This window comes from Aethalodelphis obliquidens, unplaced genomic scaffold (genome assembly GCF_003676395.1).
Source record: "Aethalodelphis obliquidens isolate GAN/ISIS:26980383/991018 unplaced genomic scaffold, ASM367639v1 scaffold7, whole genome shotgun sequence".
Classification (NCBI taxonomy): domain Eukaryota; kingdom Metazoa; phylum Chordata; class Mammalia; order Artiodactyla; family Delphinidae; genus Aethalodelphis; species Aethalodelphis obliquidens.
The window spans coordinates 48,876,067-48,888,745 of record NW_020837951.1 but is presented as its reverse complement, the minus strand read 5'-3'; the positions used below and the strand labels follow the sequence as shown (position 1 = coordinate 48,888,745).

General features: G+C 45.1%; 1 protein-coding gene across 2 annotated transcripts in view; it reads left to right on the top strand.

The window, feature by feature from the left end:
- The window catches only part of MAMDC2 (MAM domain containing 2), a 189,251-nt gene that overhangs the window by 90,841 nt on the left and 85,731 nt on the right, over positions 1-12,679 (top strand). For both annotated transcript variants that reach the window (XM_027105708.1, XM_027105709.1), the window contains 3 exons: positions 6,797-7,068; positions 8,625-8,709; positions 11,149-11,286. In XM_027105708.1, coding sequence (XP_026961509.1) covers positions 6,797-7,068; positions 8,625-8,709; positions 11,149-11,286 — 495 coding nt within the window. The remainder of the gene's footprint in view (positions 1-6,796; positions 7,069-8,624; positions 8,710-11,148; positions 11,287-12,679) is intronic.

Here is a 12,679-nt window from a genome sequence, read left to right as displayed (position 1 = left end):
TATCGATATGTATGTTCCTATTACCATTTTCTTAATTGTTTGAGTTTGTTATTGTAGGTCTTTTCTTTCTCTTGTGTTTCCTGCCTAGAGAAGTTCCTTTAGCATTTCTTGTAAAGCTGGTTTGGTGGTATTAAATTCTCTTAGCTTTTGCTTGTCTGTAAAGGTTTTAACGTCTCCGTCAAATCTGAATGAGATCCTTGATGGGTAGAGTAATCTTGGTTGTAGGTTTTTCTCCTTCGTCACTTTAAATATGTCCTTCCACTCCCTTATGGCTTGCAGAGTTTCTGCTGAAAGATCAGCTGTTAACCTTATGGGGATTCCCTTGTGTGTTATTTGTTGTTTTTCCCTTGCTGCTTTTAATATGTTTTGTTTGTACTTAATTTTTGATAGTTTGATTACTGTGTGTCTTGACATGTTTCTCCTTGGATTTATCCTGTATGGGACTCTCTGTGCTTCCTGGACTTGATTAACTATTTCCTTTCCCATATTAGGGACGTTTTCAACTATAATCTCTTCAAATATTTTCTCAGTCCCTTTCTTTTTCTCTTCTTCTTCTGGGACCCCTATAATTTGAATGTTGGTGCATTTAATGTTGTCCCAGAGGTCTCTGGGACTGTCCTCAATTCTTTTCATTCTTTTTTCTTTATTCTGCTTTGCAGTAGTTATTTCCACTATTTTATCTTCCAGGTCACTTATCCATTCTTCTTCCTCAATTATTCTGTGATTGATTCCTTCTAGAGAATTTTAAATTTCATTTATCGTGTTGTTCATCCCTGTTTGTTTGCTCTTTAGTTCTTCTAGTTCCTTGTTAAATGTTTCTTGTATTTTCTCCATTCTATTTCCAAGATTTTGGATCATTTTTACCACCCTTATTCTGAATTATTTTTCAGGTAGACTGCCTATTTCTTCTTCATTTGTTAGGTCTGTTGGGTTTTTACCTTTCTCCTTCATCTGCTGTGTGTTTCTCTCTCTTCCCATTTTGCTTAACTTACTGTGTTTGGGGTGTCCTTTTCGCAGGCTGCAGGTTTGTAGTTCCCATTGTTTTTGGTGTCTGTGCCCAGTGGCTAAGGTTGGTTCAGTAGGTTTTGGAGGCTTCCTAGTGGAGGGGACTGGTGCCTGTGTTCTGGTGGATAAGGCTGGCTCTGGTCTTTCTGGTGGGCAGGTCCACGTCTGGTGGTGTGTTTCGGGGTGTCTGTGGCCTTATTATGATTTTAGGCAGCCTCTGTGCTAATGGATGGGGTTGTGTTGCTGTCTTGCTAGTTGTTTGTCATGGGGTGTCCAGCACTGTAGATTGCTGGCCGTTGAGTGGAGCTGGGTCTTGGCGTTAAGATGGAGATCTCTGGGAGATTTTTGCCATTTGATATTACGTGAAGCTGGGAGGTCTCTTGTGGACCAGTGTCCTGAACTTGGCTCTCCCACCTCAGTGGCACAGCCCTGATGCCTGGCTGGGGCACCAAGAGCCTTTCATCCACATGGCTCAGAATAAAAGGGAGAAAAAAAAGAAAGAAGAAGATAATATAAAATAATTAAAATTAAGTAAAATAAAATAAAGTTAGTAAAATAAAAAATAATTTTAAAAAACTTTTTAAGTAATAAAAAAAAAGAAAGAAAGAAGAGAGCAACCAAACCAAAAAACAAATCCACCAATGACAACAAGTGCTAAAAACTATACACAAAAAAAGGACAGACATAACCCTAGAACAAATGGTAAAAGCAAAGCTATACATACAAAATCACACACAGAAGCATACACATACACACTCACAAAAAGAGAAAAAGGGGAAAATATATATATACATTCTTGCTCCCAAAGTCCATCTCCTCAATTTGGGATGATTCATTGTGTATTCAGGTATTCCACAGATACAGGGTATATCAAGTTGATTGTGGAGCTTTAATCCGCTGCTCCTGAGGCTGCTGGGAGAGATTTCCCTTTCTCTTCTTTGTTCGCACAGGTCTGGGGGTTCAGCTTTGGATTTGGACTCATCTCTGCGTGTAGGTCGCCTGAGGGCATCTGTTCTTCGTCCAGACAGGACGGGGTTAAAGGAGTCGCTGATTCGGGGGCTCTGGCTCACTCAGGCCAGGGGGAAGGGAGGGGCACGGAGTGCGGGGCGGGCCTGCGGTGGCAGAGGCCAGCGTGACATTGCACCAGCCTGAGGCGCGCTGTGCGTTCTCCCAGGGAAGTTGTCCCTGGATCCCAGGAACCTGGCAGTGGCGGGCTACACAGGCTCCCAGGAGGGGAGGTGTGGATAGTGACCTGTGCTTGCACATAGGCTTCTTGGTGGCGGCAGCAGCAGCCTTAGCGTCTCATGCCCGTCTCTGGGGTCCGCACCGTTAGCCGCGGCTCGCGCCCGTCTCTGGAGCTCCTTTAAGCAGCGCTGTGAATCCCCTCTCCTCGCGCACCAGGAAACAATAAAGCAAGAAAAAGTCTCTTGCCTCTTCAGCAGGTCCAGACTCTTCCCCGGACTCCCTCCCGGCTAGCTGTGGCGCACTAGCCCCCTTCAGGCTGTGTTCACACCGCCAACCCCAGTCATCTCCCTGCGCTCCGACCGAAGCCCGAACCTCAGCTCCCAGCCCCGCCCACCCCGGTGGGTGAGCAGACAAGCCTCTCGGGCTGGTGAGTGCCGGTCGGCACCGGTCCTCTGTGCGGGAATCTTTCTGCTTTGCCCTCCGCACCCCTGTTGCTGCGCTCTCCTCCGTGGCTCCGAAGCTTCCCTCCCGCTACCCGCAGTCTCCGCCCGCAAAGGGGCTTCTAGTGTGTGGAAACCTTTCCTCCTTCACAGCTCCCTCCCACTGGTGCAGGTCCCGTCCCTATTCTTTTGCCTCTGTTTTTTCTTTTTTCTTTTGCCCTACCCAGGTACGTGGGGAGTTTCTTGCCTTTTGGGAGGTCTGAGGTCTTCTGCCAGCGTTCAGCAGGTGTTCTGTAGGAGCTGTTCCACATGTAGATGTACTTCTGATATATCTGTGGAGAGGAAGGTGATCTCCACGTCTTACTCTTCCGCCATCTTGAAGGTCCTCTCTATTTGTAGACTTTCTGATCGGTGTCAGGTGGTACCTCATTGTAGTTTTGATTTGCGTTTCTCTAATAATTAGTGATGTTGAACAGCTTTTCATGTGCCTACTGGCCATCTGTATGTTTCTTTGGAGAAATGTCCTTTTAGGTCTTCTGCCCATTTTTTGATAGGGTTGTTTGGGTTTTTTTGTTGTTATTGAGTTGTATGAGTTGTTTGTATATTTTGGAAATTAAGTCCTTGTCAGTCGCATTGTTTGCAAATATTTTCTCCCATTCTGTAGGTTGTCTTTTCATTTTGTTTATGGTTTCTTTTGCTGTGCAAAAGCTTGTAAGTTTGATTAGGTCCCATTTGTTTATTGAAATGATTATTTTTAATAAAGTAAGAGAAATAAACAGCTCACCAAAAACTATCATTTTTTTCTAGAATAGCAATTTTATTAGTGGCAGTCCAGGGAAAGTCACCATGCCTGATATCAGTATCTTCCTCATTCTTTCTTAATTTTCTAAAAGCGCTTCAAAATGTGCCACATTCCTTTTAGTTCAATTTGGCTCTAATATGACCACAAGATGTAATCTGACCACAAGCAAGGATAAGAAATAGTTCCAGCTTAGGTGCTAGTTCAGATTAATTGGTAGTGATTACATGGAACACTGTATTTAGAAGGATTCTGAGGCTATATCCAGGCTGAGCAAAAAAAAAAAAAACTGTAGTGATTAACTAAGAAAATCTGTTTTGAGATTGGCAGTGGTAGTGGAGGTGGGTAGCTCTTGAGCTAGTTATTTGATCTAGGAAAATGCATTATTCAGCTGAGTGGATGCAAAATCACTTGGGTGGATAAATCTTTGGATGGACTGTAATGCAGCTAATAGGCATATCCACACAGCATGACCTAAGAGCGATTTTGAGGTCTGTAATTTGCATGCAGAATCTCAATAATTTGCAACAGCCAATATTTATGGGCAAGATGTCAAAATCACTCAATAAATAGCATTAACTTTCATACTGTATAACATCATGGTATTTAAAATAATACATTTTATATACTGTGTGTTCTCAAAGGCTTTTAACATAAGAGCATTAGCATATGCTTATAATAAAATCTGATATAATAAAAGATTATGTCAAGAAAGATTGTTTTATGACATTCACTGAAAAATCAAGATAATCACCAGTAGATGTACTCATTGAGCCTACTATAACACACATTTACTTAAGTTTGAGTTCTACCTCCATGTAAAACTATTTCCTCCCTCCTTTGCATGCTATCAGTACTTACATGCCTGACCTTTCTTTGATAGATAAGAAGTGTCCTGAGAATGAGTCCTATTTCTCTGTCAGATGTGTAAATCAGTGGTTCTCAAATTGTGACCCACAGACCAGCAGCATTGGCATTACCTGGAACTTTTCAGAAATGCGGTCTGTTAGATGTGCAGCATCACCCCAGACCTACTGGATCGGAAACTCTAGGAGTGGGCCCAGTAATCTGGGTTTGAACAAGCCCTCCAGGTGACTCTGGGCTCAAGTTTGAGAGGCCCTGCTGTGAGTTGTTCCTTTCTAGAATGGGGAAAGGAAGGAGGGAAAGAAATTGGGCAAGTGCCCCAGGGAGAAGTGGGCCTCGTACGGCAACCAAGTTGGCAAGCAATGTAAACATCCATAGGACACAGCACGGACTTTCTTTGTTTCTTTCTTCTTTTATATCCCATGTACCAACCCTCTACTTCCTCAGAAAAGGTTCGAAGTGCTCTCAGGAATCTCCATCAATTCCCATCTCCACCCCACCCCACTACCAGTCTGCTTAGAGTCCCTTCTTTTGGGGTAGTAGCAGGGTGGGACAAGGAGGATGGTGCTTATTCATTCCCTCGTGTCATAATGAAGCAACATTATGTTTCAAAAAAGGGTTGGCATCAAGAACCCCAGCTAGGGGCTTCCCTGGTGGCGCAGCAGTTGAGAGTCCGCCAGCCCATGCAGGGGACACGGGTTCGTGCCCCGGTCCAGGAGGATCCCACACGCCGCGGAGCGGCTGGGCCCGTGAGCCATGGCCACTTAGCCTGCACGTCTGGAGCCTGTGCTCCGCAACGGGAGAGGCCACAGCAGTGAGAGGCCCGCGTACCGCAAAAAAAAAAAAAAGAACCCCAGCTTATTTAGTGCTTCAAAACCCAACAAACCCCACAGCTAGTAAATATACGTGAAGCACTTAAAGCAGCACCTGGTTCATGAGTGTTTGCTGTACCTAGGCGGTAATGGTGTTGCTGGTGATTACTGCAAGGGCCAGGTTTATCCACAGAGAGTGCCTGGGTTGGCATCTAGAAGCAGTTGTATTTGCACCCAGTGGGTAGTTGCTATGTTGAGAAGACTGCCAGCTGGAAATAGATCTTGATCTTGAAAGCTTCCACAGGCAAGTGAGGCTCCTTGAAGTCAACGCCCTAACTGTTCCTTAACTGTGAGGGAGGTCATCAGCTGAGCTGCCACTGGCCTGTCTGCACTTGCCACAGGATGGGGCTGGGATGAGCATTTGGGGCAGCAAGTGTGGGAAGAGGGGCTGAAGAACATCAAGCAAAGAGGCCTTTTAGGGCCTTTCCAGTAAGAATTTAGTGTTGGGAAGCCCCAAATGCAAGGGGTAGGGTGGGTGGTCACATGACAGAAGACTGCCTATTAGATGCTGGCCACGAATGTGGGAACCTCTGAGCAAGCATGAGGGTTCAGGTCAGAAAGGCAGAGGGTCCCCAAGACCCACAGGCAGATCAGATCAGTGTTAAGGAAGCCAACGACCAGAGTTAGACTTGGAAGGCTCAAGTGAGAATTCTCGGTTCCAACCCCTTTTTTTGGTCATAGAAATGCTGTTTTACAGCCTGCTGTAGCCAGCAGAGCACCCCTTGTCCATATTAGGAGGATGAGGGGAGAGGGGGCAGGAGGAGGGAGGGGGAGTGAAAGAGGGAAAGGAAAGGAGGAGGGAGTGGAGAGGGATGGGAGAAAAGGGAAGGGGAGGACAGAAGGGAAGGGGAGGAAGGAGGGAGCGAGGAAGGGGACAAGGGAGGAGAGGGAAATAATGCTTGCTGGGCCCAGTGTGTCTACTGATTTCCAAGCCCTGTCCTACATGTTTTGCACGTACTTTCTCACTTAGTTATCAGAACTATGAGATTCGGTCGTGGAAGAGTCTAGAGGAGGAGAGTCTTATGCCTAATGAACTTGCAATGAACGTTTTCTGCCTAGGCTCTAAGATCTAAGGTAACCAAATCAATTTAATCTACAATAATGAGGCAAGTCAAATGCAGATTGAGTCATTAGGGATGAGGGGAGCTATGGAAAGGGAAGGGAGACTTTCTGACTCCAGTAGAGGAATGCTGCTCCTCCAGATTCTGAAGCCCCTTAGCCTGGGTTCTCAAACTCATATGCCTATGGGGACCAGGAAGATGAATGCAATGTACTAAATGGGCCTGTTAGAAGGTGATAATAGGCAACAGATACTTGGCTTCAATGTCAGAAGGTTATAGGGAGTAGTGGGGATTATGGCAAAATGGAGCCCGCATACCACCTCTGAAGAGGCAGCACTACTCAGCTCTGGATTGTTATTGTCATGTGTCATGTGCAAGTAGCCTCAGTGTTACTGGACCTTCTAATTTTTCACCAGAAGCAGAGACCCTATGTTCAGGCAACATTCAGTGGCCCCACAAAATGCATCTGCAGGCAGTATCTGCCCTCAGATTTACTGGACCACAGTTGTGTATTTTCCTGAGTTGTGAGCAGAAGATTGATCTCTTCTCTGTGTCCCTTTCTCCTTCCAGGCCATTACATTTACGTGGACACCTCCTTTGCCAAGCAGGGGGAGAAAGCCGTGCTGCTGAGTTCTGATGTACAGACTGAGGAATGGAGCTGCCTTCGACTGGTCTACCAGATAGCCACATCTTCGGGGTCTCCATCAGAGCCCAGCCGGCTGAACCTCTATGTGAGATTTGATGATGAAAGCTTTGATCGCTTGCTTTGGTCAGCCAAGGAACCTTCGGACAGCTGGCTCATAGCCAGCTTGGACTTGCAAAACAGTTCCAAGAAATTCAAGGTAGGTAGAGTTTATGTGCAGGGCTTCTTATTTGGCATTATGCTATTCTAAGATCTTATGAAAACTTCTGCTATTGAAGTTAGTTATCTCCTGAGTTAGGATGTGACATCTTATGGGAGCTGCATCATAGAAAAATATCAGTAGCGTAAATTAGTATTTTGTTGATTCCTTAAAAGAGCTTCTTCCCAGATTTGTTTTGTGTGTATTTAAGTGGGATTTCTGTAAGACTCTAAAAGGGGCTCAAACCAACCTCTTCAATGGGAATTTATTTTCCAATGGGCTTTAGGGAGCATTCTCATTTCTTATAATTTTTTTTCCTATAATTTTGTTTCATCCTCCTAAGTTATGTGTGGTATGTGTTTATGTTGTCTTCCTGATGGTTTGTTTGCTATAAATTTTGAACAAGACATTAACTGTAATAAAAAATGAAAATACATTGAAAGAGGAAAGATACTTAAAGGACATGCTCTGATTCCTTTTCAGAGATGGAAGTTGTTCCATCAGAAGTAATGGGAAAATAAGGTAGAGAAAGTAAGATAAAGTTGGTTGTGTATTGGAGCAGGGAAGGAAGATGTAATCTGAACTCGGCCATGAAGTGTGATATTTAGTGAGAACATGTCATGGGGGACAAAGCGGAGCCTTCAAGAAAACGTTCTCCATTCCTAGTCCGCTTTTCAATTCCCTATGCCATATCTCTTCTTCCTCAACAAGCTTTGAAATACGGTATTCTCCTACATTCCCTGTCTACTTGTAGTCCCTCCCATCAGGCAGCAGGGTGGATTAAGGGACGGAGCATTGAAGGTCTGAGCTCCCTATTTCACAGCATCCTCCGGACAGTGTATCACACCCTAGGTCTACCAGCACAGCTGCAAAATATTGGACTAAAATCACATAAGGAGAAGCAAATATTTTCAGAAGCAGGGCCTACTGTGAACAGTGCTTGAAATCAGCCACATAAGTTGTTACGCTTCTCTCTGTTCTTTATATAAAATTTTCAAATTTTCAGTAATATAGAAACTACAAGATGAGTTTTGAGCGTCTTCCACCTCATGCAGAAATCCCCCACCACTAGTCAAATGGTACTCCCTACCTCCTCCTGCAAGGGATTTTTTTTTTCCCCACTGAGGCCTCTGCCTTCAGTTCCTGGCTAGTCTCAGAATGGATTTCGCCAGGGACACAAGCTCTCCTGTCCATCTGCAGCCAACTGGTGCCACCACAAGCACCGGAGAAGGTGGTGACTGTGCTTACGATGGAAGACGGCTGACTCTGAGCTCTTATTGGACACCTTGATCACCTCAAAGTTCTGAGAATATGTGTATGAGCTTGTGTACACACACGCGCGCACACACACACACACACACACACACACACACACACACACACGCCTTCTTTCAGTAAAGTCCATCATGAGATTGATATCCTATAGCAATGAGCCGAGACAAACAATCTCGTTTTGCCTTGAATCGCTGAACAGCTCCTGACAAGTAGCTGAAATACTAATAAAGGACACGTGGTGTTTTGAAGTCTAACTCCCTTCTCCCGCATGTGTTGTACAGATTTTAATAGAAGGTGTGCTAGGACATGGAAATACAGCCAGCATCGCACTCTTTGAAATCAAGATAACAACTGGCTACTGTATCGGTAAGTGGGTTTCCTTTTCATTGCATCCGAACATGCATCTTTTTCTAAAATCTCCTGTTGCCAGGGGAATTGAATCAATCTGAAAAGCAGGGCATTTTATAAACGACACCATGCAGTGCATTTTGAATTTTGCATCACTTGCGTGTTGTATGATGTTTCTCTGTCTTTAGCAGAGGAAGGCTCATTAGAGTTTGCCTCGATTGACTGGGTTGATGAATGAAAAGTAGATGCAGCGACTGTAACCTGAGTTGCTGCCTTAAGCTCAACATATTCTAATAAACGTGACATCCAGTTTGCTGCATATTCAGCTTTTTGTAGCTTTTGCCAGAAAGCAGGCATCCTGTTACCTCTTTATTACCTCTTTCCTCACTTTCCTCCATTTCTCTCTTACACACCATTGCTCTGTCTTTATACTCACAGTTGTCACTTAGATTCCACTTGAGCAGGGTTGGTAGGTGCCTCTTCTGTGCCAGCTTCTGAGAGGGCATCAAAAGCAGACATACTCTATGTCCTGAGGTCACTCACCTTCCATTCGCCTCCTACTGAAGCTGTTTCTGTATATGACAAATTCTGCTGGAGAAGGACAAGCCGTGCTGTGGAGGTGTCGGGAGAAGGGGAGAAAATTGGACAGGACTGAATCCAGGAGATGCATTTGAGCCGTAGTTTCAAGAAGGAGTAGAATTTAGTCAGGTAGAGGAGCAGGGTAGGAAGGAAAGCACTCTTTCTGGGCAGACCCCATAGCGGGTGGACAGCACCGAGTGTGTCCAGGCAAAGGCGAGAGGCTGGGTAGTGTTTGAGGTGAGAATCAGCACTGTTAAGGGAGTCTGTTAAGGAAGAGTCTGGAGCCCAGCTGAGGAGCGCTGATATTTCTTCTTGTTGAACTGTATGATCGTACTCTCACCTTACCTTCCTATCTGTGCACTCTTCTTGCTCCCCTTGTTTGTAAAATGAGGTTAATAATAGTACATACCTTGTAGGGTTGTTTTGAGGATTAGGTAATTTAATTTGTATAAAGTGCTCAGAATACTGCCTGGCACATTGAGGAATATTTTGCTTTTCCTTTACTCTGCGGCAGCCTTTGGCACCGACTCTTGGGCATGGGTTAGCGGATGCTGTAGTGGAAAAGTTGAAAATGAAAATCTTAAAAATGTTCAGTGCTTGTTAATACAAAAGCACACTGATAACTGTATCAGTCAGGACCCTGGCAGGGAAGTGGAAACAGAATACATTCAACCTGAGTAATTTGAGGAAAACTCACTAAAGGGACTACAAAGGTGTGGGTAGGTGAAGGAAGCCAGTCAAAGCTAGTGCAGTAATCCAGGACTAGTCAGAGTGATGACTCATGAGTCATCAATATCTTTAGGTCTGAAGGGGCAAGGGAGAAGGGGTTACCAGAACCTGGAGACAGTAGCTGTACGGTCCCTCAGTAGAGAGACACAGCCAACCCATGGCAACCTGGCAGAGAGGGAGCTGGAGGAATAAACACCCCCAACCTTACTCTCCTCCTACCTTCCATTGGTTGAATCCAATGAGAAGCCAGAAGGCAGGGAAGTCCATACAAGGCCGTACACGTCAGCCTCTGGAGAATGGAGCCCCGTGGAAGAAAGGTGGGTGGGACTGGAGGGGCCAATAAGAGATGATCAGCACAATCACACTTCATATTTTTAATTGATAATTATGGGGGTCAATGAAAGAACTGGCTTGTGAGTTTCTTGTTCCCTGTAAAGGAGTCTGTTGACTGGGAACAATTTATCTGTGCAAACATGTCAGTGCTATTGAAAAGGGGAAAGAGAGTCTCTTTGTCTTCTCTTTTATCTCCACTCCGGAGCTGCAGAAGGACCCAGTGCCTAAGATATTCCTGTCCCGACTACGCTGACCTGGTTCTTGTTTATAAGCAAAGCAGATGATTTTAGCATCTAGGAAACATGCCCCTTAGCCCTTAGCTTAGCACCTTGTCTACTATCAAGAGAGAAGGGGATGGGGGAATGGGCTACCAGAAAGGTGGTGGATAAACTTTCTGGAGCTAAAAGCATAGCTCTAAATAGTGCTTTGACACAGAGTTGGCTGATTGACCAAGCACTAACCATGTGTCTGGCACTGTGCTGGCAGCTGTCCACACTTACCACAGCCCTGTGCAGGGGGAGTGTCCCCCTATTTCTCCTAGGAACAAATAGAGGCTAGGAGAGGTCACACAGCAAGCCACATGGCAAGTAGGCAGAAGGGCCACAATCCAAAGAAGCAATGATGAATTATAATCTCTGTTCATTACAGGATCTCTCTTCTTGACCGACATTATCCAGGGGTCCTGGTACGAAGATCCCAGTGGTCAAAGGGAGTGAGAAACATATCTGAGTATCTAATAGCAAACTGCAGTAAGCCTGGGTGTACCCAGGCATAACTACATCTACATGAAGTCTGTTTTTATTTCTCTCTTGCCAGAATGTGACTTTGAAGAAAATCATCTCTGTGGCTTTGTGAACCGCTGGAACCCCAACGTGAACTGGTTTGTTGGAGGAGGCAATATGCGGAACTCCCACTCCATTCTTCCGCAGGACCACACCTTCAGGAGTGAACTGGGTGAGCTGGGGACAAATGGAGTCCTTGTTCCAGGATAACTGTTTCTGCCATCTCTCTCTACATTGACCTGACTGTGGCTTGTCGACAGAGAAGGAGACAGAGAGAGGAGGGTGAGTAGGGACCGAGAGACCTGGTGGAAGAGAAGAGTAAGCCGTGAGAGAGAGGCAAACTGCAGACATGAGCTCTGTAACTAAGGAGAAGGCCACCCAGATAACAGCTTTTCTTCCCCTGTGACCTGGTCTTGCTATTTTCTTTTTCTTTTTTTTTTAACATCTTTATTGGAGTGTAATTGCTTTACGATGGTGTGTTAGTTTCTGCTTTACAACAAAATGAAATCAGTTATATATATACATATGTTCCCTTATCTCTTCCCTCTTGCATCTCTCTCCCTCCCACCCTCCCTATCCCACCCCTCCAGGCGGTCACAAAGCACCGAGGTCTTGCTATTTTCACATTTCCATATTATGCTTGACTTTCTTCTGTTTGCTGTTCAACATTTCTTATTTCTAAAGACAAGGCTGGAATAATCCTAGGTTACTTTTCACTAAAAATACATGGAGTGATGGGAATAAGTTTTTAAGAACTTCCCTGGTGGCAGGGAGGGGAGCCAATAGTACTGATGGTCAGTCCTGAATGCGGTGAGCAATAGGGCCCCCTAGTGGCCAAGCGGGCTGGTTCTCTGCAGGGAAAATAGAGAGGAGAGGTCATCAGTGAGCAGTGGGCTGGAGGAGAAAGTCCCCACAGAGACAGGGCAAGGGCTTGCGTCCTTGTGAGTTATGGCAGCTCTCACCGGGACCTTGGTAGGCTTCATAAAAGCCTAGGTCTCCCTGCAGTTGCAAAACATTCCAGTCATCAACTGTAAGTTCTTGTTGACCAACGAGAAGATTCTGGTGACTGGCTTTCCATCAAGGACAGAATAGGAATGTTGGTTCTGCTGCAAAGGGTAACATTTTCCCTTTCATTCCTAGGCCATGCAGATATTGAGGTGATCTGCTCAGTCACAATAAATTGCTGATGATGACAGTGTGTCCCCTTCAGCTGCCTGAAGACATGGCAACTTTTTATGGTTCTTTACTTCATTCCTCATTCAGTGTAGTTTCTCTTCATGTGAATATTTTTAACCACGTCTCCAACTTTTTTTAAGTGTCCATCCTATGGCTTATCTTGGCTTTGGACAGTCTTCATTCTGTCCTTATTGTTATCTTTGCTCCTGTTCTGTCTCCTTTATATCCAGAGTCTCAGATTCAGTTTCCCAAAGGGGCCAGGCAGATGGTATAAAGAGAGTGACATATAGGCTGGGTGAGGACGGTGGCAAACTAGAGAGCATGGACCACGTACAAAGAGTACTCAACTTCAATTAGTTGCCACCATGCGAGAATGCAAGCCCAGGGAA